At 42.5% G+C, this 17,361-nt stretch overlaps 1 protein-coding gene across 1 annotated transcript in view; it reads left to right on the forward strand.

The window, feature by feature from the left end:
* Positions 1-17,361, forward strand: part of LOC147020084 (uncharacterized) — a 93,231-nt gene that overhangs the window by 57,247 nt on the left and 18,623 nt on the right. Inside the window, exons 32-40 of the mRNA XM_085895111.1 lie at positions 933-1,031; positions 1,271-1,396; positions 3,957-4,045; positions 8,244-8,370; positions 9,255-9,438; positions 9,707-9,864; positions 10,089-10,255; positions 10,466-10,604; positions 10,764-10,957. Of these exons, the coding sequence (XP_085751237.1) occupies positions 933-1,031; positions 1,271-1,396; positions 3,957-4,045; positions 8,244-8,370; positions 9,255-9,438; positions 9,707-9,864; positions 10,089-10,255; positions 10,466-10,604; positions 10,764-10,957 (1,283 nt within the window). The remainder of the gene's footprint in view (positions 1-932; positions 1,032-1,270; positions 1,397-3,956; positions 4,046-8,243; positions 8,371-9,254; positions 9,439-9,706; positions 9,865-10,088; positions 10,256-10,465; positions 10,605-10,763; positions 10,958-17,361) is intronic.

The raw sequence follows: 17,361 nt of genomic DNA on the forward strand, positions 1-17,361 counted from the left end.
GCGATCCCAACACAATGGAGACGCCCCTCCCCCTCTTCTGCGAAGAGGAAGAAGATCCCACTTCTTTCTTTTTTTTATTTTTTTATTTTTTTTTTTGGGGGGGGGGGTCGCGGCTACAAAAGGTTGAGAACCACTGTGCTGGAAATTACCTCGAAGTGTTTCGACTTATGAGTAACTTACAAGTAACGTGTGTCGGCGTGTCAACTATCGCGTAACGTGCCTACAACACGTTACTCATCGGTTAGAAATAAGTTTCGGGTACGCTAGACATTACCTCGACGTGTTTCGACTTATGAGTAACTTACAAGTAACGTGTGTCGACGTGTGTCAACGATCGCGTAACGTGCCTACAACTTATGCCAGCGTTATGCGGAACGTGTGAGTCATACGCTGGCATACGTCGGAAAATTTCAAGCATGGAAAATTTGTCTAACAGCCCGGAGTACTACGACGTATGCCAGCGTACTACGACGTATGCCAGCGTGCTCTTAACGTATACAAACTTACCCATAACGTATTCAACGTGTGCCAGCGTTTTAGCCAAATTTTTCATACGTCAGGCATACGCTGGCTAAATCGTCAAGGTGTGACAGGGCCTTTAATTGCGAAGGATTGTACCAAGTTGTTATTTGAAAGATAACGCACATGTTTAACTTATCGAGACCACGTTTGGGTTCATATTTTTTTATTATGTATGCAAATATGGTGGAATCTTTGATTTCATCACCCTGAACCCATGCTCCAGATATGGCCCTTACCTCCCCCTCCCATCGCACCTATCTCTTACCAAACCCCTTCCTCTTCCTACATTTTCCGACCTCTACTCTTTTTACCCACCTCCGTCCATACATAATAGTTGAAGGCCCCTTAGTATTTTGGTTATTTATCTGCATTCCTCTGCCTTGTTTCCCCTGCTCTGTTATTTAACACAGTACATGGACCTGAGGACTCGCCACACCACGCTGCTTGGAACCTTGTCCCAGTTCCTCAAGTTTCTTACTGAGGCACAGAAGAGAGACCAGGAGGACCAGGTGAGGATCAGAGTGGCACTTGCGTTTTGGATTGTCCTCCGAACTTGCACAATGCTCTTGGCCTTTGTTTTCTGTCGAGTAATGCAGATACAGTGCTTTTGTTTGTTCTCATTGATCTGTGACTTTCTACAGTGTTTAAAATGTCTTCCTCCAAATGGATTCCACCTCATGCTTTTGTTGCTTGTGTTTTTCTTTGCTCTCATTTCCTCTCGTGATACATGCCCTGGTGACGTGTGCAGTTTTTCCGTGCAGTGCAGGATGTCGAACTGTCTCTTCGCCACACGCAGCAACAGTTGCTTCACAAGTACACTTGTGACCTGAGCACTGTGCCTGCCCACCTTGAAGCATTACTTGCTGATCGACAGGTGTGACAAATTCGATTTATAATTGCTTAAACTCCCACAGCCTGACCCCCCCTCCATTTGTTTTTATTATGTATATAACTCGACACTGAACAAGCCTTGTGTTTACCTGTCTTCTTTTTTTTTTTTTTTTGGTATCCATTGTTGAGGTTCGTATAAGAGCTAACACACAACATATAACAAAGGGAGCAGGAGATGAGCGGGGCAGGAGAGGGAAGCACAAAACAGTGGGGAACAGAGACATTTGGAGATGGGGTACACAACAGGTACACGGGGTAAACAAGATGGACACTACAGGGACTTTCAGAAAGGAAAGCAGGGAATTTGAAGGAGGTGGGTTTAGGGTGGATTAACGGGGGTATAAAAGATCATGGTCTTTATTATATCAACTCTCTCCTACACCCATCCCAACCAAGCATTCCAATCTTCACCTCCTCCTCTCTGTGGCTCTTTCTCTGCCCGGAGGAAGATTCGATGCTGCTAAAGCATCCCCACATAAAGGATGACACTGTGTGGTTTGACTTTGTCTTCCAAATGGCACTGAGAGCAGGAAATTTGGAATTTTGTCAGGATTTCAGGAATAATTTCCCTACTTTTCATGAAATATGAAGTGAATCGTTTCAGTCCACCGACTAATTGCAGCAGAACACTGAGCTTAACGCCCATCCTAAGGACGGTGCACTTTGCGATGCAACGCCCCTCTCTGTCAGTTTATAATCGGGTCAGGAATCAAACCCAGATGAAACGGCTCAAATGTAAGTGCATTATCTCTGCACCATCCTGTCGGATATCTTCACCTTTATTCTTCAAATATCAAGCTTTGGACGCACGCTCAAAAAATATGTTTTGAAACTTTTCTGTCTCCTCAGCCGAATATGCTGGAGACATTATATTGTTACGGTTGTGGGGGTAGATGGAGGAATTTAATAGGAAAGCTAGGATTGAATAGTGTTGATTGGTCCTTGGATGTGTAGGAGATCTCGATGTAATTAAGTCGGGAAACTGAGTTTAAGTGTTGTCACCACACGGGGGGGGGGGGGGGGTGCCATGTTAATTAGGTAGGGTTTAAGACTAATTACCCCAATATGTAATTGCCCCCCCCTGTGAACTTTCCCGACATTTTGTATTCCAAGATCGGCAATAATGGTGGGGAACACATCGCTAAAACACCGACAAGCGGGCAGAAGCCTCACCTTCCCAGGTTTTGTGCAAGTAGGCTATGCCCCGGAGGTGGAGGATTGATGGGCGTGACGTGAGACGCACGAAGAGGAAGAGGGCGTGGGAGCCAGCAGATCCAAAAGTATGGAGTCAGAGTTGGGTTCAGGGAAGGAACGCATGAGTATGGATTGACCGGCGCACGCAGTCAAGAGAGATCGTAGATAGGAGAATGCCTGTAAGAACAGGGCTTTCCGGCTGGCTTTCCTTTGACGCCTGAAGAAGACGGCACGATTATTGTATTCGTGCTGAGTGGATTTGGCTCGCATGGTGAAGTGAGACGCTGGCCATCGACCCTTGGCTGGTCATATGCGACGAACCTCAGAGCCTCGTGTATATCAGACAGCGGGTCGGTGAGAACAATAGACGCACCAAGCAGCTGCACTGGGTCTCTCAGCCTTGGTGTTGAATACCGCTCACAAATTATCTGACAAATGTTCCCGCTACGAGAGAGCAACTTGGCGCCATTTTTGGGGCACGTCTACGAAGCGCCTCGATTCCAAGTTCCATAATGACCATCTCTGGACGAAGCTAAGTGCCAGGATGAAGGAAGGATTTGCTTTTGTTTCATTTTCCCCTTGTCTGTATTTAAGTCCGTCTGTAGAGGTGCCTCAACTTAGACTTTAATTTACCTCACATATTGTTATATTCTGATTATTGTCGTTTGTAAATATTTGTCTATTTTCATTAAATCCGGTTATTTTAAGTAGCTGTATCCATGTATGTGTCACGAGGGTTGAGTATAAACCCCCCTGTGCTGTGCTTCCCCGTGCCTCCGTCGCTCCGCCATTGCCCCATGCCCTTCCCGCACGCGTGATAATCTCCGAGAATCAATGTGTCTGCCTCCTATTAAGGAAAGACCGCTCAGCTATCCGGGCTGGTGGTGTTAACCGCCCGTCACCACAATTTGGGTCGGGGGATTAACCTTGGCTGCCAGCGCCGTGACACGATTGTATTTTCGGATTGTCTGTCCGACTGTGCATCCGTCCGTTATGTTTTCGGGTTATTCCTCCAGCTATGCGTCTGAAGGGATTTCAACCTAGCTTGAAATAATTATGGACTGTAATACAAAGATGAACTAATTCAATTTTAGATTCAACAGGTCAAAGATCATGTGCCCTTTTAAAATCATTTTGCAGACCCCATAAGTTGAGTTGGAAGCATCGGATATTTAATTGTTTCTCCTCTAATCATCTGTCATTTCTCTCTTGTGCTTTCACTCTCTATCAGGTGACTGTTAATTTTTCTTGTGACCTTAAACTGAGATCAAACGTAACAGCGGGTTGACATATAATGTGAGTAGAGGCAAAATATGCAATTTGCTTCTGAATTGAAATCATTTTTGTAGGACGAAGATGTGTTTTTGGAGATCCAGAAGAACATTAGCCACCTGTCTACAAAAGCACAAGCTCCAGCTGAGAGAGACACAATAAGCAGGTGAGATGTAACTTTGTAGGATCCACAAAAACTGAGTTTGCTTGTTCGACGGTCCAAGCTGAGCACTTAGCTTGTGTTGCTGGACTCCCACATTCAAATTCCACACACAGTAATACCTTGTATAGCACTACCCCATAGAACACCGATTCATTCTCAAGCTCTTTGTCCTGGAGAATTTTTTTTATGAAAATATGAAGAAAACCCATAATATGAAGTGCTTGTTGAGTAAACGCAACCGCCACTATGGTTTGTGTGCACACGCTCTGAGCTAATCAGGTGGAAGTGTGTCGTGCTTTAGACTTTGATACGTCGACCATTAGAACAAGTCTCTACAATACAGATGAGATAAAAGCTTCTGCCCAGTTCACCACTTCCTTAACTAAAACAAGGTTAACTCGTTCAAGGAAAAGTATGCTGGAGAAGAATGAGAGCCGGTTAAGCTTCATTCGACATCTTTAACTGCAGCAGTAACTTGCACAGTGTGGTGGCAGTGGTGGCAGTGCGAGCACTGGCAACTGGGCAGCCCTTGAAATCCTCGAGCTGTTGTTACCTCTGCCACTGAAGGTGGATGGAGGTTATGTTTACCCCTGTCCATTTGTCTCTGAGCAGGATATCTCAAAAAGTTGTGAAGAGATTCGGCCGAAATTTGATGGACATATTGGGTGTGTGACAAGGACGAATAGATTAGATACTGGTGAAGATCCGAATCCGGATCTGAGAATCTTTTAAGTGATTCTTCACCATTGAGAGATGGGGGGGGCCAAAAACGAGATATAGGACGATATCTCAAAAAGCTATGGACGAGTTGTGACAAAACTAGGTGGATGAGATGGTTAGGTGACGAGAACAAGTCAATTAGATTTTGGTTCAGATCTGGATCCAGATCCGGCCTTTCAATGGGAGACAAAATGTAAACTGTTCAGCCTGGCGGAGGTATGTGCTCTACCGAGTGCCGTTCTATCTAGTTGGCGATGTATTTGTCTGTTTGCCTGTGGGCAGGATATCTCAAAAAAGTGATGGATGGATTCAAACTAAACTTGGTGGACAGGTTGGATCTATGACGAGGATGAATTGATTGGATTTTGGTGAAGATCTGCATCCGGATACTAGAATTTTTAAAAGTGATTCATCACCGTTGAGAGAGAGGCCCAAAAACGTCATATACCACAATATCTTAAAAGGTTATGGAGGCATTCCGACGAAATGTGGTGGATGAGTTGAGTACGTGACGAGAACAAGCCGATTAGATTTTGGTTTAGGTCTGTATGCAGATCCGGCCTATCGGTGGGATACGAAACATAAACTGTTCAGTCTTGCGGAGGTATGCTCACTACCAAGTGCCCTCTGAGTGACCATCTATACAGTATTATTATTATTATTAGCACTATTACCAAAACCCCAAATTAAGCCCTCATCTCCTGTTCACGTTTAAGAAATAACGGTTGGGAATACATCTCCATAATATAAACAATGATATAATGACTCCTTTTAGTGCATTTTTGATTCGCGCTCTCTTCTCCAACAATTCATCCTGAGCACTAAATGAGGTATTACTGCATCATATGTGTGTTGTCCATTGTTGTGTGATATCGTTTTAAGTGTTTGCCTGTGAGCAGAATATCTCAAAATCCTTTACCTGGGTAAAAGTACACTGATGTTTATGAATGTCCTTTATCCTGCATGTGAATGATGCACGAATACCACCATGAGTCTTAGATCAACGTGAAAAATAAAAAAATACAGAAACCCAAATACTTTCTTCAATAAATCCATTGTCTATTAATGTTATTGTAATTCATGTCATATGGGCTGTTTCACAGTCATGGTCATTTCTGGTATTTTGTACCCTTGCATGCTAAATAGCTAAATGAGAGGCTGTAGTATCTGTCATTAGGGTCAGTAGTTGGTACTAGTGATGGCACAACTTGGACCACTTTTTATTTGACAAAAATGTCAATTTTTGGCAGAATGGCATAAAAATTGCCATTTTTTTTTTGACAAATAGCTGTCTCATTTTCTCCAGGTACACTGCATTCACAGTGTATAAACAAATACAAGCAGAAATTGGGACTTTTATTTGTTGTTGCATCAATTTAATACCTCTCTGTACTTTGTCCACAACATATTATTCATTTCAGACTATTAATATTTATTTCACCCTCAATTAATATTTCCCACCGTTCGTCCGTCAAAAAATGTCCCCTCCGGAAATGCATATTGCAGAAGAATTTTTTTTATATAAATAAAGGGTCTTTTTAAAAGTTTATTGTGTGTTTTACCAAGTGTGTATATACCTGCACTGATATTATGCTACAAAGTTTGAGTGTAACCAATAACCTTCTATTTGCATGGCCTGCACTGATTGCCTTACATGTGTCCGTCAAAAATGTGTCCTCTCCGGAAACACCGAAACTGCCACGAGTTATAAGGAAACTACGTGCTGGCTATAAATTTTGATGTTTTGTAAGGTTGACAAGGTCATGAATATCCATTATCAGTAAAAGGTATTTTCATTGATGTAATTTATGTAGTTATTTTGGGGTTATAGTTGAATTGTATTAATGACTGTTGTAGTTTAAAAAAATACTCTCCAAACATCCTTGGGGTATTATTTTTAAAAAGAAATATTCATTCAGATGCTCCAAAAATTTGGATTTAAGTATTGTAATTAACAATGTTGGATTTGGAGAAATAAAAATATAAAGTTTGAATTTTTAGTGGTTGTGAGACAGACTTGGTACCCTCATTGTGAAACAGCCCATATACGAGAATAGTTCAATGATGGCATGGACTTCTTACTGTAGAAAATGAATAAGTACAGACAGGTAAGTTGATAAAACTTCACATATATCGCAAGGTGTTCCCCCGCTGCATGTACAGACATGTCCCATTGATGTGGTAACACCACAATGCCATCTGCATATAAACATTTGGAATGGGTAAGCAATTGTATCAAGACATATGCTTTGACATCTTCTTCATTCATAAACCTAATACCACCGAGATATTCTTTGACTAGTCCAAAAAGATGAATATTTCAAGGAGACGGAGGAGTATCACAAAGTTCTAAATCATTCCCCATCTAATACCTCTGTGGGGGATGATTTGGAACTTCCTAACCCATCTCCACTGGAGTAACAGCTGTGACATTTGCTGCTTGAGGGTGAGGATTATTGTATGGTCCAAGTTATGCTCTATCCCAAATCATTCTTCAGACGGTACTTTGCTGCCCTCTACATATTGGCTGTCTCACTTCATTGCCTAACTAGTCACTGCAGTGCTGTGCATTTGTTTTTTTCCTCCATCGTCATGAATTGCCATGGACTGTATGTTTATCTGATACAGTCTCAAGAAATGATTGTCATAAGCTTTCCAGTTGAGGGCTGAATGTTGAATATTTTTCGTGGTGGGACCAAAAATGTTTCCATTCCATGCTGGCTAACTTTGACTTTGGTGTGAAATGATGGACTCGGGCATGAGCTCATTTCGCAACCTTCTTCAAGAAATCACCCTCCTCCCTCAGGAGGAGCTCTTTTTCAATGGCCACGTGAGTCGTCCTTTGATCAAACGTGCAGTATGTTGGTACTCACCTCGCACTAACTTTTTTTTTTGAAACTCAACTAAGAATGAATGTATGAATGTTTCCACCCCTCCCCTCCATCGCTGATGTATCATTCTTCTGCAATTTCATGGCAATTGTCCAAAATTTGTGTTCAACACGTTTGGTGCTTACTTGAGTGACAGCAGTTGTGGCCAATTTTAACTCACTGCACCATTTAAACGCACAGCTGTATGAAAGGCATGCATTATGAAATTGTGTAGACTCTCTGATGAATTTCAACTGCTTTGGTCTTCTTCATAGGGAACTTTGGAGGCACCTCTGTACAATAACACATGTGATTCGGGTAGACAATGTAATTGTAAAAAATTTAAGCTTTTAATTTTCACATGTTATAAAATATCTTGAACTGCCCTCCTATGTACAAGCTCATGTTTAAGAAATATGAACATTGGATGTTCATGTAATTTTCATCACATGACCCTGACATCACTGCAAAATATATTTGCAATAGCTTTGCTCCAACAAATGTGAAAAGGAGTTTGGCAGAGAGGCCATGGGAAAAAAATAATCATTAAAGAGGAAGGCATCGAGTCAGCGTGTTCATGGTGGTTTTATTGCTGTGTGCTTCTGATGCAGGATTGACCAGTTGTACAACAGCACCGTGCAGCGCTGGCATGAGCTGTGGACCAGACTCCAGGCTATACAGGCCTGGCAAGTGCTTCGCAGAGACATTTCCCTGGTGCAGTCCTGGACCGTGGACTCTGTATGGGTCTCACACCATCAGCAGAAAGCACAAATATGTCAGCAAATAATTTGGTTTTACGGCGGAGTATTTTTTTATAGCATATCTGAACAGCAAGTAGAGCTCAGCATTTAATCAACTTGTGTACAAACATTTTCCTTATTGCCCCATGTGCCTGACTACCGTCGTGTGTGTGTGTGTGTGTGTGTGTGTGTGTGTGTGTGTGTGTGTGTGTGTGTGTGTGTGTGTGTGTGTGTGTGTGTGTGTGTGTGTGTGTGTGTGTGTGTGTGTGTGTGTGTGTGTGTGTGTGTGCGTGTGTGCGTGTGTGTGTGTGATTGATATATATATATATATATATATATATATATATATATATATATATATATATATATATATATATATATATATATATATATATATATATATATATATATATATATATGTTGATGGGATGGGGGTTTTTCCTTTATTTTGACCAAGCAATTTCAATAATAAGCATGGTGACAGGTTTCGACATATTTGGTTGTTCAGTGGTTATTTAGATTTATTTGTTGTTATTGGATCATCGGATGTTCGTGTAATTTTCAATTTGCTGTCGACTCCTTTTTAACCTAAAATCAATTCTGTGAGATTGCTAATCTGAGCTCTGTTTAGTTTTAGAAGTGAATTGTTTCAAGGTCTGCACTGACAATAGTGTTTGTCGTACACAATAGATCACTTGAAATTTAGCAACACATGAGCACAATCGTCAAAAGGATCATAACAGACAAGAAGCAAGTCTGTTGTGAAGTTGAGTGGTGTGTGTGTGTGTGTGTGTGTGTGTGTGTGTGTGTGTGTGTGTGTGTGTGTGTGTGTGTGTGTGTGTGTGTGTGTGTGTGTGTGTGTGTGTGTGTGTGTGTGCGCAGCTCAAGAAGCTTCCACCACAGCAGTCTGAGGAACAAATATGTCATTTGGAGGAACACTACAGGCGGCTTGTACGTTTGGGAGAGCGCACCGAGGTGCTGGAGCCCAGCGAGCTTTGCCAAGCAGAATGTGATGTCACAGCTTGTTGCAACCACTTCCGCAGTTTGAAAGCCTCTGTGAATAAAGGTGGTCCTTGACACCTCACAGTGGATTTATTTTCATCCTTCCTCAACATACCCGACTGCACCATTAAGACAAAAGTGCACAATGCCTGATGCACCTGTACAGCATGAGAAAGACTGTCCTGATGCATAGCTGACTCCCTATATATGCAACTCTTTTACACGTGTCTTGGTGGGAATGTTGTTGTACATCCACTCGAATAACCTTTACATCTACATTTTAAATAGACATCTTTACAGGTTGACTGTTAACTCTGTGCCATGTACGGCAGAACAAAAAGATGAGGAAGCATGTGAGGCGTCTTTGCAAGAACTCAGGAAGATTGAAGTGCATACAGAAAGCATCAGGAAGCAGGCAGAGCAGCTAGTTTCTTTGAGTTTGCATGATGATCACGTGCAGGAGAATGTTCAGCGCATCAAAGAACATGCAGTGAGTTTGTCTTTTTGGTTTGCATTCTCATGACAATGCTGCAGGTGCAAGTATTTACATCAATTCGTTGCAAATCCTGTTACTTGGAACCAAGAACATCTAAAATGGTCTGGCATCATGGAAGCAAATGCAACGTGAATCATCATCGTATTCTTTTTTTTTGTTTCTTTTTTTTTTCCAAAGTCTCAGGCAATCCCACCTTATGTCTTGTACGGCCCTGCCAGGTCCTCTGTGATGAAGTGCAACAGATTCACTCAGATCTGCGATGCCTCGTTCAGAGCTACAATACTTTGGGAACCTGTTACAGCTATTTTGCATTGCAAACCCAGCTTCGGTTTGCGGAGCAGCGTGTGGTGCAGTTGTCCAGCTTTGTGACTCTGGTGACTGAAGAGTAAGTTTCAGTCATGAGGCGCCTTGAAATCTGCTCATTTTGGTGAAAAAATGCACTCTATTATTGTCGTAATTTGTGACCTTTCAAGAACATAAAACAAGTTGAATAAAAAAAAAATACTCCTTTGAATGCAGACATTTTATTCGAGGTGTTTTGAGATACTTGAATACATCCCGGTGGGATCCTTTCTTTATTTGTGTTCATGATTAGGTTACGAGCAATGGATGAGGTCCTGAAGGCCATAAGAGCAACAGACGAACTTGTTTGGTCCTATGAGAAACAGCTGTGTGAAGCTGCCCTCCTTCCTTGTGAGACAGAGGCTCTTCAAGAACTATTCAACCATTTGACGGTATGTTATCTTCAATTAGCAGCAGTTGTGCACAAAATTGACAATTTTTAATTGAGGTTAAGGTTATTGGTGAGGAGACATTGTTTGTGGCTGTAGAAAGTTATGGCTTTACAACTTTGCTCTTCATCCCTTATGCTTTATGCTTTTTGGCTCATGCAGCGATGGCAGCAGCAGTTGGTGAGTCGGCCGGATGCTTTCCGGACACTGCAGGAGCGACTCCGTCTGGCGGGCCAACTCAATGAGAGGTTGAGTGCAGTGCATGGCCAGCTGGACCCAAACCTGTCACAGTGCATTGAAGAACAACAGCAACTGCAAGAACGTTGGTGTAATCTCTGCAAACAGACCAGAACCAGGTACAATATTAGATGCTGATGCAAATTGTGGAGTTAAGTTGGCAACAAATGCTACATGTATCGGTGTATTTTCTGGGCGGCGCAATAGCTCAGTTGGTAATGTGCTCACCATTGGTTTGTCTAGTTTTGGTTTGATTCCTCAAAAGGTCATACCTTTTTTGTCCAAAATCTAAGCTCGTGGAAGGGCGAGGTGACAGGCTAAAATGGCAATGCAGTGACAGTTAGGTACTGGCTCCACAGTGGGGCACAATAAACAAGGGAATTAATAGGGGGAAAAAAAAAACAAGAGAGAACTGTTATCTACTAATAAGAGTGTTGGATTATGTAAGGGGGAGAAAATATCACTAATGTGGATGGGAGAATGATGTTAACCAGTTGTGTGCTGTTTGCTTGATGCCCTGGAAGGAAGGGTGTGATTGAACTGTTTCTAGAAGGTAGTTCCACAAATGGGTAAAAAGAGTGAAGCTGAGTGGAAGGCCTAGAGTTGGGGATTTCAAACAGGAGGGGACTGCTTAAAAACTGTCATTCTTGAGCATTGTCCTTCAATGAGTGCGATGTGTCTCACCATGCTGTCCATCGAGTGTCTCAACTGAGTTTATGTTGTGGAGTATATCGTCTGAATATCACACCGTATCTTTGAAAATTCGCTGTACTAATAGCACTACTTACCAAACCAGGATCACCAATGTTGCAACTGCAACAGGTCCCAAGACTTGGAGGACATCAGTGCACCTGCAGACATTTTGGGAAATTCCTTTTTGCATTGAATTTTGGGTAATTTCATAATACACACACGAGGTAAGAATGAACAATGTCACGAATCATGTTGGAGGGGGCCTAAATAGTATTGGGAAATATTTATCTCGTTTTAATTACCCTCGCCGAAGGAGACGGTCTTGCGTTTGGGTCAGTTTGTTTGTTTGTCCGCACGGAACTTCTTGTTTTTCTCCGCAACCACTTGTCAGGTTGAGACAAAATTTTCACCGTCGGTGCGACTGCTCGTGTAGAATGTTTTGATGATAATTATGATGTAATAGGTCGCGTCGTGTGGCAGCCATGTTGGAAAATGGAAAACTTTGGAACTCTGTATCTCTGAAACTGCACCAAGGAAAAAATTGAAACTTGGCACATAGCAATTAGTGCTCATGGAGAATGAGGGTAATTTTTTTTTTTTAATTATGTCATTTACAGTCTTCATTATGACATCATAATTGCATATGTAGAACACTACATCTGATCAGTATGAAAATTTTTGAGTCATCTCGGGATAAAATGGCCCACAAAAAACAATTTGATGATGTCATCTGTCACGTGATTCAGCAGCCATATTGTTTAAAATAAGAATAAAAAAACCTTCAAAAATCTTCTCTGAAGTGGCTGAACACATCGAGGCAAAACTTTACACGTATGACTGCCTATCCATGAAAAACAAAAGGTTCACATATCTGATGTCATAGGTCACATGGTTTGGCAGCCATATTGGATTGAAGAAAATATTAAATAATGTTTTCTCTGGAACCGCTTCATCAATCGACATGAAACGTCACAAGGAAATACAAGGAAAACAGACACAGGTGGAGGCCATGCAGCCCATCATGCCTGTGTGAACACCATACTAATTTATCAACACAAGATCCAAAGAAGAAAATGTACATTTTTTTTTTTAATCTCCAGATTTTAAGTTTTGTCATGTTTTTTTTTTTCTTCTTCTTCTTCTTCCCCCCCCCTCCCCAGAGGAGGGGGCATGGGCTTGGTTAAAAACACACAACACCCCTTGACGATACCCCCACCAACAGCACTCCGTACACATGCACACAATCGCCTATCAATGCTCAAACTACCTAAAAGTCCTGTCAACATCCCTGTACTCCTCTATCTCCACAACTTCCAGGTACCTATCTAATTCCAATTTAAACTTATTGACTGTTTCTGCTGCCACTACCTTTCGAGGGAGACCATTTTATGCATTATCTACTCTCTGAGGAATGGCCCCTGCCTTGCTACCTTCTTTACTCTCAGGCTATGGCCCCTGGTCCTATCACTGTCGACTCTGTTGAATAATTCATCTACACTTATTTTATCGATACCTTTCATGATCTTAAACATTTCCATCATATCTCCTCGTAACCGCCTCCTTTATAGTGAATAAAGCCCTGTCTCCTTCAGCCGCCCCTCATAGCTGAGTCAAGCTCGGCCCGGAATCATTTGAGTATCCCTGTGCTGAACCCTCTCCATGGCATCTATCTCCTTCTGGAAATGTGGTGACCAAAACTGCACACAATATTCTGGATGTGGCCTTCACAAAATTCCTGTACAATGTTAACACTACCAGTTCTGATTTATAAATGATCCCCCTCAGATTACAACCTAAAACCCTATTTGCTTTACCTATAGCTGCCTGCTTACCTCCTGTATCTATTAACACAACCAGATCCTTCTGTGTGACATGCTCCAAAATTACCCCTTGTATTCTGTAATCTCTATTTTCATTGTTCTTTCCCATCGCCAACACCTTACAATTGCTCAGGTTAAATTCCATCTGCCAATCTTTTGCCTAATCTATGCAAGTATCAATACTGTCCTGAATATGATCACTACCCCCTCTGCTATCCAGCTCACCTCCAAGTTTTGTATCATCTGCAAATTTGGAAAGCTTACTCTTTACCCCATTATAGATGGGTCAATATACAACCAGAACAGCCGTACCCCAAAAAAATTGCAAATTTTTGTTTTATTGCATTTCCTTATATTTTAAGACTTACTTAGGAACATATCAAAAGTTGGACAGACATGGACCATGGGAAAGTAAAAAATTTTGACATGATAACAATGTCACAAAACCATGCACGATTCACTACGTCGAAAACGAACCACTATGCAGATTATTCCATAGTATGTTTCCTCCTAATATATATCTTACATAAATATCTCGGTTTCAGGGGCGGAGAATGCTCTGATGGCATTCAATGTATATGGCCAATGTAAATTGACTGCATGCTTCTAAAAGATCTCATTTTTGTATTTTCAGAGATAGAAAATGAACTCTTTATATGGTAAAGAGACCTGCCCTTTATGCCAAAGGGGATTGGACTGTGAGGAAACAGTATTAGTTCGTGAGAAAGGAGCAGAAGGCATCAACCGTGCAAGTGCCGAAAGGGGTGTTGACATCCGAATTCTAGCTGGTACCAGTGTTCACAAATCATGCCGAGTGAATCACATAAACAAAAAGGACATTGCTTTAACCAAGAAGGATCATGCGGAATCAGGTCCATCAGTCAAGAGGAGTGCTCGCATTTCCCTGGGACCATATGACAGTATAACACATTGCCTTTTCTGCGGCACTGAGGTTAAGGAAGAGGACCCAAAGCGAGGCCATGCAGAAACAGCCAGTTTTGGCTACGTGAAGACTGACGCATTTGTTAAAACTATATCAGTTCATTGTAAAACAAGGAGCGATGAATGGGCCATTGCTGTTCTTGGCCGCATTGAATATTTTGATCTCCATGCAGCTGACTGTGTGTACCACAAGTCCTGCAACATTAATTTTCGCACAATGCGAGACATTCCACAACGGTTCAAGCCGACTGAGTCAAACAAGAGACGAAAAATGGGAAGGTCTAAGGACAGTGACCAGAATGAGGCTTTCGATAAGGTGTGCTCTTTTCTTGAAGACAATGATGAGGAACAGTTAACAATTACAGACCTCGTGGCTAGAATGGAACAATACCTGGGCGATAGTGAATCCAATGCATATGGGAACCAATACATGAAGGAACAGCTTAAAAAAACGATATGGTGAATCTATATTCATGGCAGAGGGTAGAGGCTTAAAAGACATTGTGACATTCAGGGAAAAAACGTCCCAGATCCTCCGTGACCACTACAATGCACCACGAGAAGATGATGAAGAAGCACAATAACGTGCAATTCTTCAGACTGCTGCAAAACTAATAAAAAGTGACATAAAAACAACAGTTGCACCACATGGGGATACATACCCAACTACTGCAGACCTAAGCCTTACTGCTGTATTGGGGTATGTCCCAGCTCGCCTGCGATTCTTGCTGCAGCATCTTTTGGTCGGGAAAGATACATCTAGGGAGGTTGCTGGTATTGGACAAGCAGTCATCCAAGCAGTGCGTCCAAGGGCTGTAATTGCACCATTGCAGCTTGGTCTTGCAGTGCAAATGCATCACTTGTATAGGTCTCGTTTCTTGATAGATAGTCTATCAACCTTTGGCTTTTCCTCATCTTACTCCGAAGTGCAACGGTTTGAAGTAAGCGCAGCCTCTTCTCTTGCTCCGGATGTGTTTGGAGGTGACACCGACATTCTTGATACATCCTTGTTATTTGCTGGAGACAATGTGGACCACAAGATCATAACGTTGGATGGAAAGGGTACCTTTCATGGGATGGGCATGATAGCAGCTATTACACCAGGGCGGCAATCCAGCCACATCATATCTAGAAAGAAAATGTCTGACAGGAAGCTCGTCAAACTGACGAAGATCAATATAATAGATTACCGCTATGCAGAGCACATCAACCGCAACCTCAAATTTCAGCCCCTCCCTTTGTTATCAATTTGTGATCGCACAATTGACATATTATGGGAGATGTCATTTTGCTTCGCAAAGAGTGCACCAAATTGGCAAGGCATGATGCACTTTCCGCATGAGGAGTGTGATCACCCAGGGAAAGCCTCAATGCAGTTTCTCCCAATGATTGATATGAACCCAGGTGACAAAACCTGCATCTTGTCAACTCTTGATTACCTGAGCAAACTTGCATCAAAACACAACATGCCAGCAATCATCACATTTGACCAACCGCTGTTTTGGAAGGCCTCTGAGATAGTGAATGCTCTTCCTGCTGATAACCCAATCCATAATGCAGTGCTACTGCTTGGGAGCTTCCACACATTAATGAATTTGTTGGGTGCCATTGGAAGTTTGATGGATGAAAGTGGACTGAAAGAGATCCTGGAAACAGTGTATGGTCAAAATGCTGTTGTGCACATGCTGAGTGGGAAGGCGGTGCAACGTGCTTTTCGTGGCCATTTGCTTGTGGATCAGTGTCTTACTCGTCAGGTTGTTGGCAAGATTGTGGAAGTTGACCCTGGGTTTCAAGAACAAGTGGCAGAACTGGAGCGACTGTACATTTCCCTGGAGACTGTCGAAAGTGACTCTATAGAGTTTGTGTTGCAATCAGAGTGCATTCATTTCATTGACAATAGATTGAATCGGGAAAGGAATAAACTTGCAAAGGACTCGAAAACCAGTGCACTTTGGATCAACTACCAGCGTATGTTGGGAATTGCAAGGGCACTTGTGGCAGCTGATCGGACGGGGTCCTGGGAGATGCATCTCCAAGCCATATCAGCTTGCTTGCCGATATTTGCAGCTGCTGGCCATCCCAATTACCTGAAGTCAGCTCGACTCTATCTCGAGAAGATGCTTGCGTTAGAGGATGACAACCCTGAGGTTCATCAGAAGTTCCAATCTGGTTATCATGTAATCCGGCGCAGTGACCAATACTGGGCTGGCCTAGGCTCTGATCTTGTGATAGAACAGACGTTAATACGCTCACTGAAAAGCCAAGGGGGGCTGACTCGAGGAAGTGGGATGTCAGAGCACCAGAGAGCAGTTTGGACTCTGTCTTCAACCATATCGTCCTCCTACAACCTTGCTATGCAAGAACTGACCTCGAGTAGCTGCTCAACAAGTGAACAACATAAGGAGTTGACAACATCCAGGGTGAGTCGAGATGAAGCTGATCGTGGCAAAGTTGCCGAAAAACTGGACAGCTTCACACCATTTTCTGATGACAAGTCATTGCGCAATATCATCACAGGGGTTACTGCAAATGAGGATGTCAATGTTCATGACCTATTCAAAGGAGGTAGTGACATTGTCAAGAAGATGGATGATCACCCAGCTTACTCCTATTCACACAAAAGGAGTCCTAAAGTCAAGACAGTTGCATCCAGCAGGGCAGTCAAAGTTGCTGAGGACCGCACAATAGATCCAGCGTTACTATTCCAGAGGTTCTTAGTCGTGTCACAGACGGGAGATCACCAGATAGGTGAAGTGATAAAATATGAACTCTGCCCATACCCAATGTCTCTTTTTGAGGCAAAAAACATCCTGCGCCAGCCAGATAAACCACAGTTGGCGGAGGCAATAAGGAATTATGCTACAACCAAATCTGACAATGCTGCCAACCAGACAGTTCCAGGAACAGATACTATGTTCTTGACGGGGGATCACTTATTCACCGCTTAAAGTGGACAGAGGGATTCACCTACAGTTCCATTGCAGATGAATATGCCTCATTTACAGTCAGACACTATGGCAGCTACTGTTGTGTTTGATGGTTATGAGGCTGGGCCAAGCACAAAGGAC

The sequence above is a fragment of the Eptatretus burgeri genome, chromosome 9, assembly GCF_056783735.1.
Source record: "Eptatretus burgeri isolate ZD-2024b chromosome 9, Ebu_testis_v1, whole genome shotgun sequence".
Classification (NCBI taxonomy): domain Eukaryota; kingdom Metazoa; phylum Chordata; class Myxini; order Myxiniformes; family Myxinidae; genus Eptatretus; species Eptatretus burgeri.